The sequence below is a fragment of the Uloborus diversus genome, chromosome 2, assembly GCF_026930045.1.
Source record: "Uloborus diversus isolate 005 chromosome 2, Udiv.v.3.1, whole genome shotgun sequence".
NCBI classification, from domain to species: domain Eukaryota; kingdom Metazoa; phylum Arthropoda; class Arachnida; order Araneae; family Uloboridae; genus Uloborus; species Uloborus diversus.
Genome location: NC_072732.1, coordinates 202,036,482 through 202,053,438, shown reverse-complemented (window position 1 = coordinate 202,053,438; position 16,957 = coordinate 202,036,482). Strand labels below are relative to the sequence as shown.

General features: G+C 33.7%; 1 protein-coding gene across 1 annotated transcript in view; it reads left to right on the top strand.

Annotated features, from left to right (window-relative positions):
* The window catches only part of LOC129216245 (kinesin-like protein unc-104), a 105,136-nt gene that overhangs the window by 63,962 nt on the left and 24,217 nt on the right, over positions 1-16,957 (top strand). Inside the window, exons 31-37 of the mRNA XM_054850443.1 lie at positions 1,641-1,768; positions 1,848-1,940; positions 2,020-2,091; positions 3,189-3,340; positions 12,473-12,578; positions 15,485-15,599; positions 15,673-15,755. Of these exons, the coding sequence (XP_054706418.1) occupies positions 1,641-1,768; positions 1,848-1,940; positions 2,020-2,091; positions 3,189-3,340; positions 12,473-12,578; positions 15,485-15,599; positions 15,673-15,755 (749 nt within the window). The remainder of the gene's footprint in view (positions 1-1,640; positions 1,769-1,847; positions 1,941-2,019; positions 2,092-3,188; positions 3,341-12,472; positions 12,579-15,484; positions 15,600-15,672; positions 15,756-16,957) is intronic.

Below are 16,957 nucleotides of genomic sequence, written 5' to 3'. Positions count from 1 at the left end.
ATCAGCAATGGATTGCCCCCCTCGCCCCAAATAACTTTTTTTTTTAAATGAGTGATTGTTGTTTGCTTTTAACTGCTTCAGTATTTCTACCTTAATTATTAGTTGTGCATTAATTACGTTTTTATTTATTTATTATTATTGTTATTTTAAGGTTTTGAGTAGTTATGGGGGTTTTTAACCATGATTTTTATAATAATGTTGAAAAAATTTTCAACTTTTAAAATTTGAGTATAGTTTTTTATTTTTAAAGATATTCTTTGGTTTCTCGGACCGTAGTCACCTCCCCCCCCACTGCGGGCTCTAGGGATATATAGAACCGGGCCTGCTTAGAAATTTGGAAATTCCTCACACTTTAAGTCAGTGTCTCTAAAACTTCTAAAAAAGTTGTTGTTGCATAGATCCACCTGAGAGTGGGAGAAGAAAATCATGAAAAAAAGTAAAAATGAATTTATTGACTTGGACATAGATAAGGACGTGCTTATTTGCACCGAGTAATAAGACAAAATATGATATACTCTTCTTTAACAATTTATGATCAGAAGAGAATTGAGACAATCCATTACAGAGTTAGAAAAAAACTCCCTTAACTCATTTTCAGCCTGTGATATAGTATAGTGATGAGCGATTACGTTAAGAAACGACATATCAGAATAACCCAGAGCTCGGTGAATTCACCCCGCGACAAAGTGATTCACAAGTAATTCAATCTAAATGCCAGATCATACGATTTCGTTTTTTGGGATGAACTCCAACTCATTAATGACATGAAAATACATTATGAAAACCCCGCATGTAAATTTGAAGTTGGCATTACAGAAAAAATTCGAGACCAGATAATGAATGAGAATTACTCACGTACACATGAAGAACTGAACGTCGAAGTAAAACTAATCTAAAAGTTCATGGACTTATTCAGTTTATTGTCACATTATGAGCACATTTACATTCCAGCATACGAGAGGATGCACAATCCTTTTACAACACCAGCATAGTAGCAAAACATAAGCGTGCATAACATTTGACATGAACATCGTGACGCAGAACAAGTTACAACGAGATGCATTCGCCCTTCAGCACACACACACAAATGATAACGGCCACTCTGGGACCATTTCGCGGCCAAGCGGATGGGCCAAAATCCCTTCACGCTTCTACCCAGCGTTCCGATGCACGCAGAAAATCTGATCTCTGCCAAAAAAAACATTTCATCGCCTTTTTATCAACTATTCCGTGGAAGTTTCTAGAACAAATATTGCATCAGCCAAAATCCAGCACGGAGCGGTTCAACGGCCAATACAATCGACTCCAAACCGAAACTTTCTTGCGGTTGGCTAAAAGTTCAGGGACCTCACAAATGCGAATCGATGACATCATCAGAAAGCTTCATGATCGCGAGGAAAGAAGTTCACCAAAACACTCTCAGAGAATTTAAAAAAAAAAAACGATTCGCTGGAAATCAAAACTAAATGAAATGGAAGGAATGTGGATTACACCACAGTTGGTTACTCTGCTGCTGAATACTTTTAAAGTTATAGTTATTTTTGGTTTCATTACTATAATTATTATTTTTTCCTTTTTTCTAATATGTTAAATTGTGTTTATTAAGAGGTTTTGACATTGTGTATTTTTTTTTATATTAGATTACAGTAACAGTTACAAAATCATTCCTAGAGTACATAAAAGCACAGCCTATTGTTTTTGAAGTATTTGGTCACTATCAGCAACATCCGCTACATAGGGACTCCAAGGATTTTGTTGCCCAACAGAAGTATGAATTAAACTTTTTTTTCCCTTTTTAGCCAAATGTACCAAAAGTGAATGCATGTATATTTTCGCTTCTCTTTTAGTGTTCGTCAGCCACCCAGGAGAATGTTTCCCCAGTCAATACCCATCTCACAGCCTATTCGTTCCCCGAAATTTGGAGTCTTACAGTCTCTAAGGTAAATAAGTTATTTTTTAAAATTTATTTTAGAGTTGTATTCTGAAAACTATTGGTAAATATTTTTATTTTTCATTTAGTACAACCCATGTGCACGCAAGGCATGACCTTCTTGTATGGTTCGAAATCTGCGAACTTGAACCAAATGGAGAGTAAGTTAACTACTTTTCTCGATTGTTATTGATCTTATCAAACAAATAATTTTGAAATACAAAGTCAATTGATTTTGAAATGAAAAATGTTGACAGCTCATGTATCTGTGATAAGCTTGCTTTTAAAAGGATTAAAATTTAAAGTCGGTTGTCATCTGAAAATGTCCCCCCCCCCCCTCTGAAATTTTTAATACTCTAAATCAGCGGTCGGCAACCCGTCGATCTCGAACCTATTTTTAGTCAATCGCGACAATATTTTTCCTTGGTTTATATCGGAGTACCATTTTCTGAAACAAAGTTAGGTTTAACGTACAATTTATTTGAAAATTTTCCAAACTTTTTTTGTTTAGCAGAACTTTTTATGGTCACTATTTTGTCAGTTTTAAAACAAGCAATATACTTCTGGGGGAAAATATTTCTATGTGAGTTAACAGTATTCGCATAACATTATTTTATCAAATTAAAGCAACTATTTAATTAGTAGTAAAGTCAATTTTGATAAGATTTCGCCTTTAATTTGAAGTCAGCATAGTCTCAAGTTAACCACGAATGCAACACAACAGTTTGCCCTCCCCCGCCCTCCCCCTTCAAGTCGATCTTCGTATTCATCAAACTTGGAAAGTAGATCTTCAGTCAATTTAGGTTGCCGACCACTGCTCTAAATATTTTATGCTATCAAATTTCTTAACTATGACTAAGTCTTAACATAAATAAAATACAAAGTACTTTTTTGCAATTTTCAATTTGTACTTTGTTTTTACTTGAGCAAAATATAGTATTGATCTGATTAATCAAAAAGTTTCATTTTTATTTACTTATTTTATCTTCAAGCAAATTATAAAGGATAAGTTACCAAAAGTTAACTTTGATAACTGTCGTTTTGACTGAATTTGATTCCATCACTATATTAGATCAAACAAAATGTTTTCACTTAAAACAATACATAAATGCAGTTAACTGGCAAAGTTTTTTTCTATTGCAGTAAATGAATGCATTTATAAATAGAAATAATTTTTTTGTTTTAATAATTAGAAACATTACTCAACTATCTTAAAATACATACTGGTTGCTAATTTAATGTTTGATTTGTTTCAAAGATATGTGCCATCTGTTGTGGATCATAATGATGATAGTCCGTGTCGTGGAACCTTTTTACTCCATCAAGGAATCCAAAGACGCATTCGTATCACTTTGGTACACGAGCCTGTGATTGACTTTCAGTGGAAAGAAGTGCGAGAATTGGTCGTCGGTAAGTATACTTTTTCCTTTCTTATGTCATGCTTTGTTGTCTTCTCTTTTGAGCTAATTATTTACCCCGTTTCCCTACTACAGTCTTTCTTTGTTTTTAAATTAAATGTATTAAAATATCATATTTAGTCATGGGCGGCTTGTGCAGGTGGGCAGAGGGGGCAACTGCTTCCTAACTTTCATAAGAAAAGGGGCCTTGCCCCCCACTTTTCAGAAATAAAAAATAAAGATTGATTTTTTTACACGTGGATTGATCTCCCCCCCCCCCCCCCCAAAGAAATAATTAAATAAATAAAAATCCAAAACAAATGAACTTTTCTTATTTCATTGGAATAGAACTTTTAATTGGAATGGAGGATTTGACATTGGTTATCCGTCCTGATTTTCTAGCCATATTCCAGATTTTTAAAAGTCGCTTAGCGGGGAATTCAACTGAAACGCGTTCGATCGAATCAGAAACGGTCGAATTTCTCCTTCGAATTCGAACGTTTTCGGAATCGTTCGATTTTCGCACTTCAACTTGCTTTTTGACGTTTGATCGAAACGTGTAGGGTTGCAATCGAATGTTTTCCTCGCTCGACGTTTCGTCATATAGCTGGAAGTTTGAGGCAGCCAATCACAAAATTGAATGAGGGAATGAAGTTACCTGAAACTGCAGCTGTTGTCCTTGTTTACGTTTGTCATGTCATTCTCGTTTCGTGTGTTTATTTTTCCGGATAACTGCAAGTTATCTTTTACTGTTAAATATAAATCTGAAAACAGGCACACACACATTTTTTTTCTGGAAAACTACCGAAACTTTATAACCATAACCATTTAATTGTCTGGTTTTTTTCTTCTTAGAATAAAAAATATGTTTTAAATCTCATGAAGTTAAAATGTATTGTAATTTAAAATTTTTATGGTTCATTGTAAATCGCAAAAGCTATATTGATTTTACCTTTTCTATGTAACTTGTATCGCAAACAATTGTTGTTTTTATTGTTTTTTAGTTATAATAATAGCTTAGCTCAATACATTTTGCTTTAAGTGTAAACTTTAGAAGTATATTTGGGGGTTAACCACAGCTCAGAAGCAATTTTATTTTCACAAAGCACAATTATTGAGAAAAATGTCAATGGAAAATCATGGACTGGAAAACTCTGAATGTAACAGATACTCTGTTCATAAAACTTCGAAACAAAAAATCTGTTCTATCACATTTTGATTGTTCAGTGGTGTATTACATCTATTAAAAGCAACAACACAGTTGAAATATTGAAATTTAATGAAAAGTTATTAATTGCAAATTATTGATTTATTTTTACACTTATGCATGTTTTCTATATAAAAGTAACCTTTTAAATAATTAGAGCTTCATTTTATCATTGGATTTAATATTTTTACAAAACAAATTACAGTTAAGTTTTCAGTACTCTGTAAATATTTAATGTTGTTAAATTTCTTTTCACTGATTTATTTTTTTATAAGAAACATTACTTTAAAAAAAAAGAGAACATTTGTTTGAGAAAATAACAAAAAATGCAATTTACGAGTAGCAATGTAATTGAGAGAAAGAGGCAATAAATAGCCAAGTATGGCAAAACAATATAAAAAAATATTTTACACTTGAAATACTTCTTGCTTTTTGTAAATAGCATTACAACTTTTTTTGAGCAATCACGATTGCTTATTGTTTTCATTCGACTGTTTTTGGTGTGCTCTCTCTATCATTTTATTTTCCCACCGGCACCCTCTGTAGCACTATCGTCGACCTGGTCCTCACGATGCTGCTCCTATAGCGAAAAATGTCTCCAGGTTGCATCCATGTCCTACACACACGTGCATACATACACAACTACACACACACACATACACATACACCTACACACACATGCATACATACAGACACCTACACATACAGACACACAAAAACATACACACTACTACCCACACATTCATGCCTGCACACAGACACAAACACATATGCCTACACACACATACACATACCCCCCAGACACACATTCATACACACAACTACCCACACACTTATGCCAGCATACAGACACAAACACACATGCCTACACACACATACACACACAAACACTCATACCCCCCACACACAAGCCTGCATACATACACTCGTGATTGCGAAAAACATAATTTGAATTTAAGATGTCAAAATTCAAATTAATTTTTCCTTTTTTTTAATGTTTTTAAATCAGTCTTCACAAAAATTACACTCCTCCCCCTTCCTCAAAAAAAAAAAAAGTTCCTGTAATTAGCCATGCAATGTTTCATTAAACAATAACTGACATTAATTTTAAATTGATCAAAATTATAGAAACTTATCAATTTTGCATAATTAACATTGTTTTCAATAAAACAAAACATTTATTACAAGTACAAACTCATTTATTGCAGATTTGTGCTACACAGTTTCTAACATTATTTGCTTGCACAAATGCGGAAATTTTAGTTTCCTTTGCTGTCATCATCAGTAGCTTTGGCACTCATACTCGGAGATCAAATGTAGGAATCGTAGGTACAACCTGACCATCTTTCAACAACTCCAATTATTTGCAGTTAATGTCACATACCTAAATTACAAAAGAAGGATAAGTGTATCAATTCATTATCAAAAATATGTAACACACAAGGCTGTCCACAGGGCTAAGGCAGAAATACATGAAATACACTGCCAGCTCAGTCATTCTAGCCGAGGACTGCAGTTTTGTGCTTATTAGCACTCAATTTGTTTGGCACTCTTGGCTACCTTAAGAGGTTTTCCACCTCCAAGCTCAGTCACTTCCTATGCCGGGCTGTTGAGTGCTAATAAGCATGAAACCGCAGCCCTCGGCTGGAATGACTGAGCTGGCGGTGTATTTCAGGTAGCTAGTTGGGTCAAACCCAACCTAGCAACGATGCAATACTGAGATTAGGATCTGCGTAGCCTTCACAATGCTGCCAGGTTAGGTTTGCCCCAACTATAGTAAGTATAACATTTTATCTGCGAACTCAATTTTTCTACTGAACCTCATTACTCGACTCTCAAGAAAGAAAACAAACTTATCCGTGAAAAATATATATTTCAGAAAGTTATATGAATTAGTTCGAATATATTGATCAATAATTTCAGAATTAGTGTCGTAAAATGAATCATAATAGATATAATCGAGTTGTATCTCAATATAAGGTCACCCTTCCAGACTGTTTGAAACTGATCTTAGAAGTGAGTGACCTTATAAACAATTCATATTCATTTGTCTACAGTTCCTTTTAAGCTTAATATGTTCGAATATCTAGTGCTGTACCCAGTATTCAGTATATCGTTGCTCAGAGCAACAGTGAGCTATCTAATTCCAGAAATTACACTAAGGTTACTGTTGCTCTGAGGCGACGATATGCTCATTGGCCCTGGTTGTCTGATCCATGACATCAGATTTGCAACTTGGGGCACAGTAAATATGTTTGTAGTCACATACTTCAATTAATACCTCTGGGGGGGGGGGGGGTTGCTAAATTAGGGGTAGCTCAGCTTCTGCCTGGTCTACATGAAAAAACAGAGCTGTATTCAGGGCATGGCCGTCGGAAGACGAGAGCGAATGAGGTAATTGCCCCGGGAGCTTAATTATGAAAGGGCGCCATAAACTAAGCTTTTACTAACTCGTACATTTCAAATTCTTCATTAAAAAATAGTTTTTTAAATCTAACACATTACTTTTCAGATTACATGTTTAATTATGTAATAATTGATTAAAAAAAATGTTTGGTACTTTTCCAAAAAATACCTATCACTCTGTTTGTGACAAGGGGGCGTCAGAAAATATTCGCCCCGGGCGAGATCCTCTCTTGGCATGGCCCTGCTTCAGGGTCCTATCCAACAGGTTAAACCATTTTCAGTAAGTTACTGCCCTACAACCAGGGCTAGGGCAGAAATACATGAAATATGATGGTGTATTTCAGGTTAAATCATGTATATTAGAATGTACAGGGCACTTTGGAACGTAAGGTGTAAAGCAGGGTGTCCACCCCCCTAACACCTAAGGTGAACCCCCTCCTAAAAATTTTAATGTTGCAGTCTGCGCCATGAAACCCCCGTTCAAAGTATATGCTCAGTGCTGGCTTGATCGAAAAAACCTCGGACTTGTAACTGGAGGATTCCGAGTTCGATGACAGCTGGTCAAAGAGTCTTCGTGTTCACTGATGGTGACTGGGTCATGTTAAATATGCTGTGGTCACAAAGTCCTCAAAGTGAAACGATGCTTCTGGGGGTGCTGGAGCAAGGATTAATCAGTTTCTGGTACAACAAGGTTAATCAAAGAATAGTCAAATAAAAATAAGAAGCAGCTTTGAAATTGATCTCCTCAGCATTGGAAATCTCAAAGTAACAGGTCAGGCACCAGTTCTACACAGTGGTTGGAAGTAGCGCGCTACAAGTAGCGACGCTACTGTAGTAGCTACATTTTTTATTAGTTTGTAGTGTAGCGCACTACTTTTTTTAAAAAAGTAGTGTAGTGAGTAGTTAACTACAAAAAAATAGTAGTTTGTAGCGATTTCTTTAAACTACTTTTAAATAAACTGAAAACAAAAACAAAGGTTCAAACGAATTTGATTGGCTCAAATTTTACACAAGTACATCAGCGGATGCAATGAGAAATAAGACTCATAAAAATACGAGCTGACCTCAGGCATTTCATTTTGACGCCATACATTCTATCTGTTTGACGCCATTAGTTTTTTTACCGTTGTAATTTTGATATTTCACCAATATTCATATGGCAAAAAGCACTTATTTTCGCGAAAATAAAGATATCGGTGATTTCGCGAGTTGAAAATTTGGTGAATTTTATATGAACTGACCGAAGATTAAAAAACAAAAATATTTTATCGAGTCGTAAATTTTTGACAGTATTCACCAAATAAAAAGAAGCTACTTAAGATGTTATAGAAAAGGATGAAATTGAACTGTTCTGGAGGACTTACAATAAGTACGAGCATTACAGTGTGTGAGAGTATGATAACGGACATTTTTCTTAATGTCTACTGATGAGCTAATTTATCAATATTTTTGTTCAATTCTCTTACGGTGTGTGTATGTATCAGGATCACCCCCCCCCCCCCAAAAAAATCGAAAATTGATTTTTCAAGTCGCACACTCTCTTATATTTTATCCTTTTACATCCAAAAATAATCATATAATTTGAACAACGGCATCAAGTGCCAATTATGTCTGAAAGTGTGAATCAGCACTTGTGTAATGCTAGGCCAAATTGAAATAAAATGTTTTTTTAGAAACTCAAAATTTCTGTTGATAAAACGTTGCTCCTATACCCACATATGCACCACAAAAACATTTATTCAAATTGAAAACCATTTAGATATCCAACACGTGCCTAACATTTATAATTTTCTTCAAAAAATTAAGTTTGTGATACATATTTTCAGAAATGTAAGATTTTACGAAATTATCAAGCTGAAAAATATAAACAGTAAAGTAGAAAAGTAGGTAATTAGCGTTAAATAGAAATGTTTGTTTTCCTGCAATTTTTAAGTCTCCCACATAGTACTCAAAGATCTTTTTTTTCCAGGTTGAGTTAAATTTTTCATTTAAAATGTATTATTTTTTTATTATTCGTTTGTAATTGTTGATCTTTAAATGTGTTCGTTATTAATTTTTAAACTTGATATTCTATTTAAATTTATATGTAATTTTTTAAAAGATAACTGAAAAAAAAATCAATTTTTAAAATAAATTTATAAATTTTAGGTCAAGTGTGGCATATCTAAATGTTTTTAAATTTGAATAAATGTTCTTGTGGTACATGTGGGGTGTTTGGTACAGGGGCAATGTTTCCCAACAAAAATTTCGAGTTTCTAAAAAACGTTTTTATTTTTGAGCAATCACGATTGCTTATTGCTTTCATTTGACTGTTTTTGGCGTGCTATCATTTTTCCCACCGGCGAGGCGCCACCCTCTGCCAGCACCACACGTCGCGACGGCCGGCCTCACGATGCTGCTCCTCCTGCGAAAACCGTCTCCAGGTTGCGTCCATACCCTACACACACACACACGCATACATACACGCACCAACACACACGCACACACAAACACATACACACGCATACACAAACAGCACCATACACACACATATACAAACACATACTCAAACACACAAACACATACACACACGCATGCATACAGATACCTACACATACACACAAATACACACAACTGCCCACACATTCATGCCTGCACACAGACATAAACACATATGCTTACACACACATACACATACCCCGCCCCCACGCACACAAACACTCATACACACAACTACCCACACACTCATGACTGCACACATACACGTACCCCCCCCCCCACACACATACAAACACACACTCGTGATTGCAAAAAATATAATTTGAATTCAAGATGACAAAATTCAAAATTTTTTTTTTTTGCCATTTGGTCTAGCATACAAGTACTGTTTTACACTTACAGGTACAAGTTGGCACGGGTTGCCCTTGTGCAAATTATATGAAACTTTTTTTCACGATTGTTTTGACACAAGAGGAAAAATACAAGAGTGTATGCGACTTGAAAAATTGACTTTCATTTTTTGAGGGACAACCTATTGTGTATGCTTTTTATTTGCTTATTTTTTCGAAAGTAGCGAAGTAGCGACTACATTTCAAAAGTAGTTTGTAGTTACTACATTTTGAAAAAAGTAGTTGTAGCTGTAGTTAACTACATTTGTAAGAAAGTAGTTGTAATTGTAATTCGCTACAAAAAAATGTAGTTTTTCCAACCACTGGTTCTACAAATATACTGGATCCAACAGGTCACACAGGTGACTTTAAAAAAAAAGCCTAGGTGACAAGTTGTTTTAGGGCAAGACTCTTTCAGAAGGTTTTTCCTATTAACTCGGATAAATAATTTGTCGGTAGCCTACTTTTTTTTCAGACTACCAAGAGTTCACAATTTTTGTCGGACTCTGCACATGCACTGTACGTGTATATACTATATTAATTATACATGCATATTTATGTATGCATATGTAACACATCATGTTTTGTACTCACAATTTGATATTCGCTGCAAATTTCTCTATTCTGTTCAAGTAGGGAACCCAATACGTACTTTCACCTTTGTTTGGTCACTTGCCGTCCGTCATTTTTATATTTCTTGGGAACTGATGCTTTTGGAAGAATTTCATTCTCCTGCCCCCCGTCGGAAGATTCCAGCGTTGAAAAGGAGCAAAGTAGACAGCATCTGAAATGTCAAAGAAATTGCTTAGATTAAAATGATTCAAAGTTCTCAAAATAATGTTTTTTTTAAAAATGAAGAATACTAGTTTTTTATTCATTTACTTAAAAAAAAATATTATACTCATTTATACAGATAACAAGCATTTAAACGCTTGGAAGAGGGAGGGGGTAACAATATATAAAATTGTTTTCTTGAAAACCCAAGTAGTTTACTAAACCTAGATGCTTCAATTTGTTTATTGAAATCTAATCAATTACAAGAAGCATGTTTTTATAGACATAATTGTTATTCATAGAATTTAAAATAAATTTAAACAAACAATAGTATTTTCAGCAATAAGCAATATCTTTTCATTAACTTTAGATGTAAGCAGTAAAAGAATTTTCGGAAGTAGATGTATTCATTAAATAAAGTAATAATTCATTAAATAATTTCATAAAATACTCAAGACTCAATGCTGTCATATGTTACAATTACTTCGTAATTAGAGGAACTGTTATAAAATAGCTTCTTGGCAAACAAATTTTGATTTAATTTTGAAAGCTTGTCACGATGTTTTAAAGTTTAAAAAAAGGATGAATGTTCAAACTAGATAAAAACTTAAATTTAAGCAGCAACCATCGTTACAGAAAAAGTATTACAGTCATAAAAGTATTTATTTGTAATAAAAAATGTAACACTCACCTACAATCAACTGTGGATGAATATAGCAAAATATTTGTCATCGGCGATAACGATTTCTGGCCTCTACTTCGTCTGCCATTGCTGCAAGATAAACAAATAAACCAGTCGAATCTTCAGAATCGTTCGAATCCAACCACTCGGATGTGTAACGTGGTTAAAAACGTTCGAATCGTTTCAGTTGAAGCCGGAGTCGCTACTTTTGATCGAAGGGTTCAATGGAAAAGGGGAAAACGTTCGAAAAATGTTTCAGTTGAATCTGCCCCTTAGTCAGTATTGTAAAAATTCAATAATAAATGGCTCAGTTTTGAGAAAAAAGTGGGAAAATCAACTTTTGGTGGGCTGTTTCCTAACCCCCACTTTTTTGGGGAACCAGCCGCCTTTGCATTCAATTTAAAAAAATCCAAGTAATTTCATCACACATTATGGTCAGGTTTAAGTTGAGGAACCTTTGAGGACCATCCCTCCAAACCTTATCTACAGAAAGCGTAACATTTTTTTTTTTTTTTTTTTTGACCAGGAACAAGTAGTGATATTATTTGACTGTTTTAGCTTCTGTGTTTCCCCAATTCGTAAAATTTTACATCCAATGTCTTGTGCTTTACCACAACTCTACAACTTTATTCATATTCTTAAAAAAGGCTTACCTAATGTTTATTTCACTAAATTTATCAGTGTTCCAAAATATAATAAACATTTTATGTAACAACCGAATACATATTCTCCCTTTTTGTAGAATAGTTTAAAAGGAGAATTTTAATGTTGCAAATCATTTGATTTGTTTCAAAGCACATAATTATGTTGGCAAAAATGAGTTAAAAAATTTTTGAAAAATCTTTATCCGCATTAATTAATGTTAAATACTTTCAGGGATAAATTTTTTGTTTTTGGGTTCTTAGATACAAAAAGATTGTTCATTTCACATAATAGGTTCTTTAAATAAAATAGATAAAGTGACGGGAGCTTTTAATTATAATATTAGTAACTTCATACATAAGTCGAAAAAAGTTAATTTTGCATTTTTACAAAAAATTTTCCAACATTCTGTCATTGTGGATCTCTCATTCAAGCTATCTTCAAGGAAGGAATCTGAGAAATTTTAACCTAACACATGCTATCCCAACCTGCATTTTAACACTTGATGGTGATTTTTTTTTTTTTTTTAAGTTTTCTCTGTATTTATTGCTCATTTTTAAATTTCAGGTCGTATTAGAACTACTCCTGAATGTGATGAAGATGATCTTGATACATCTGTGTTATCTTTGGGAATATTTCCAGGCGATTTTTATGAAAAACCAGGAGATGATAGGTTTGTATCCTTGCTCTTCTAAATTCTTGAAATACAGCAAACTACCGATTATCCACGAGTCAATCAGCAATCCGGAACATGTATTTTCATAGCAAAAAGCAAATACCAGTGGCTGTTTCTTTTTCTTGTCAAAAAAATGTAAATTTAAACTTCGTTATTTTATTTATTTACTTATTTATTTATTGCGCTCTCTTTACAGTTGTTCTTTATTGATGTGAAGTTGTGTTGGGCGAAAATACAAAATATTTTTACTGTACTGTGTCGCTTTTTTTTTTTCACTGTTGGTAGAAAGTATTATGCATCAATGCAGCAAAGTTTTTGAGGAAGAACAGTTTTTACCTAATTAAGTCCCTCATTTTAGCCGATTTTTTATCATCTGCGGCACTTGTGCCACTCAATTCAGTAGATAATCGGAAGTTTACTAGATGAGACATTAGTACCAAAAGATAAAAGATAGAAATTTTTATTGAATCTTTATGCAATCTAATATTAAGTTAAAAAATTTGCATAGTTTAAATTTTCAAACTTATACTTTTTTTAAATTTTCTCCTTTCTAAAACCTTTTAAAATTGTAAAAATTCATTATTATTTAAATGTTTAATGCACAAAGTATTCTTTAAATTCAAACCTGCTAGCTCTTAATCTCATTAAAAAAGATTTTCTTCAAACCATCAAATTGATATTTTATATTGAAGTGTTTTATTTCTTCCATGGAGTGGCACCCTCATAAATATAATAGCCGATGATTGAGTAACCTGCATGTTTCAAAAATGAAACTCACGCCGCGGCATGATAATTTGATAATATGTTAACATGCAGAGAAAGGCTTCCTTATGATAATTTGATAATATGTTAACATGCAGAGAAAGGCTTCCTTGTGATAAGGTTGAACTGAATCCGGTAACTTAACTGTTTTACTGGTAAGACTGTGTCATTTCAGGGGAATGAAGAAACAAAGAAATGGTCAATAATGAACGCTACCTACTGGAGTTTAGGGTTAATCCACTGGAGTTAGGGCTACAACTTCAACAATCAAAATATCACCAAACAGGCAATGGCTTCGTTCAAATGTAGAAGAAATTTTCACCCGTCATACCTTGATGGGCGATTTTCTAGTTAGTATGAATAATCATTTGTACCTAAGGTACGGCCCCAAGAAGTTCCTTGAAGTTTAACACTAAAATGTATCTCTACAAGTATATTTGCTATTTGTGCTTCAAACTTTGCTTTTTTTTTGGTGAGTGATCAAATGATGAACTTTGTTCATCAATATATTTCTCATTAAGAACTAAAAATCCTGCATGTTTTGGGAAAAGTGAAGGTCTTTTTTCATTTACAATATTTCCACCAGCGTTTGTTTGAAAAGATACCTATAACTATGTCTTCGCACTTTCATTGTTGTTGGCTTAACACACTGCTAATTTAAGATTGGTGTAAAAGAAATTCAAAATTAAAAAGACACATCATTTACCGGTATCTGTAATGGTTGCTTGGATTTGTACTCAGTGTGATACTGCTGCATCAATTTAGAGAAAAATCCTAAAATGGTTTGATGATATGAGTTATCACTGGTTATTTGCAATGCATCACAGCATCTTCAACCCTAACATGAGGGTTTAATTTGTAAATTACTGATTCATAATTACGTAGAGTTGTTTACCTCTATCTGCTTGTCTAGCATTTGTAGATAAAAAAGGTTCAGCAAGTTACAATCAAAATTTTACAGCACTTCCCTTTTTGAGGGTTATTTGTCAGTCAGTTATCTAAAGAATTGCCCAGCTTTCATTTGCAATAAGTGCTTCAAAAGTACTGTCATTATTTTACCAATAAAAATATCGATTTTGTGTTTTCTTTTTTTCATTCATATTTCATTTATTATTATAGTGACATTCAAAATAATTAAATACAGTGAAATTCCGTTACTACGAATGCCAATACAGCGAAATTTCCGTTTCAACAAAATAAATTTTTTGTCTCGATTTAATTTCCATTACATTGCTTGAATTTTATTACAACAAAATCCTTGTTATAACGAACAAATTTCCGATCCCTTGAAGTTTGTTGTCACGGAATTTCATTATACAAAACAGTCTTCTTATAAAAGCTTTTAAATCATGGTCATACTGAACGTTCATAAAAGTACGAGGGCAGTTCAGAAAGTAACCGCCGTTTGGGCGTGGCACTGGAAGTACAGTTCGGAGCACCCTCAATCGAATGCACGAGCAATCTGTGATTCAGTAAGTTTCTAGTGGGAGAGTGAGAGTGTTGTAGGACCAAGCATTTGCTAGTTATAGCGTGACAAAATGAGTGCCGCCATAGAAAGTCCCATGAAATGTGAGGCTGTAGCATGTTAAAGAAATTGAAAAGAGCCATCCAAAACAAATATTACAGCCTATGGAGTTCTGGGGTTGTGCTTCTGCACGATAACGCACGCCCTCACACTGCTGTAAGAACGCAAGAGCTTTTGAGCAAGTTCAAATGGAATATATTTCCCCGCCCTCCCTACAGCCCAGACTTGACTCCTTCTGATTACCATCTGTTCACTGCAATGAAGTGGCTTGGGGGACAGCATTTCCCTGATGACTAGGAACTTAAAAGCGCAGTGACACATTGGCTTAAATCGCAGGAGGCCGCTTTTTATGCAGATGGAATTGGTAAAATGGTACAACAAGTGCCTAAATAAATGGCGGCGACTATGTTGAAAAATAGAGGAGAGTTGTACCTTTGATACGTAAATAAATGCTTTTCCTCTGTGCTGGTTTGTCTTATTTACAGCGATTCGGAGGTTACTTTCCGAGTAGTATTCCGAATTGAATATATGTACCAATTACTGAATTTAACATATATTTTTTGTATATTTGTCTAATTCATTGGTATACTCACTCATATTTTGATACTCTTTATAGGACATTTTATCGCTTTGAAGCTGCTTGGGACAGTTCATTGCATAATTCAGCATTAATGAATAGGTCAACTCCTGGCGGTGAACGCATATACATGACTCTTTCAGCATATCTTGAGGTAAATTGAATTACACACTTTTCAATATAGTTACAGAAATCATAAAGCATTATTAATGTAATCTTGTTTTCAGCTTGAAAATTGTGCTCAACCAGCTATCATAACGAAAGATTTGTGTCTTATTATTTGTGGAAGAGATGCAAGAACTGCGCCTAGGTAATTAATATTTCTATTTGAAAAGGGAACCTGTGTGGTATTAAAACGTTGTATCAAGTTTATTTTTGACTATACAATTGTAATAAAATATCTCAGTAATGTACTGTATTCATATTGGTGGATTGACTTTTTTCATATTAATTTTAGTTTTCAAAATTTGTAGTAAACTTCCAATGCCAAAGATTGGGATTTTATAGTGCAGAAACTAGTTTTAATATTTTTGTTTAAACATTACCGGTTAATTGCAGTCACTGTGAGTATTCAATGTTTTAAAAACTAGTAATTGAGTGGGCTTTTAGATAGAACATAATATTTGAATTAAATTACTGCATTAGTGCTAAGGATGTATTAAAAATCAAACATTGAGAACTAAAATAGTGTGAATAGTAATTTTTTTAGATTTTTAGTGATAAAATATTATTGAACACACATTTCAAATGTGAAACAATAATGTAATGCATGCAACATACCAACAGCATCTAAAGACTGCAGTTTCATCCTCGTTCAATACTCATCAGTTTGGAAAAGACAATAACCAAGTTGTTGGCTCATCATCTCATTAAAGCTGAGAATTTAATGCATGTTTCATTGCATAAATATATTTTAGTTTTTTAGGTTTAATTTCAAAACATATAATATCTTCCAACTTTATTTTAGTAGCTATTGATAGTTCTGCCTTAATGTGATTATTTATTGCATTTTAAATTTTCAAAATTTGTTTTCTTCCCTCTGTTTTCTTATATTGTTCATGCCTCCCCAAACTCTATCTTTACTTTATGTAGCTTCCCACATTTTGTCAGCTATTTTGAATCTTGAACCCTAAACAATGCAAAATTGCAAAGACTCTGAGCTGAAAACCTTTTTCATGCTCCAGCTCTGCACAAAGATAGTTAGCTAGGGCTCTGCTTTAGCTCCAGATATGCTCTGACAGCAGGCAGTTTTACTATTTAGCTGTTCCTGCTTTTGAGATTCAGAATTTAATTTACAAGTTTTATTACAAGAGAGAGTATTAAAAGAATAATAACATAATGGATTTAAACATAAGTGTTTTGTTTTTCAGTCTGTTTTATTGGATACTGGTGGTAAATGCATGGCTTTGCCCATAGTTGAAAATTAAAAAGTCTTTAAGTTCGCCTGTATATTTACAAATAATGCATGGTGAATGTCTTGCCAGTTGGCTTGTCCATGTTATGGTTCCACTT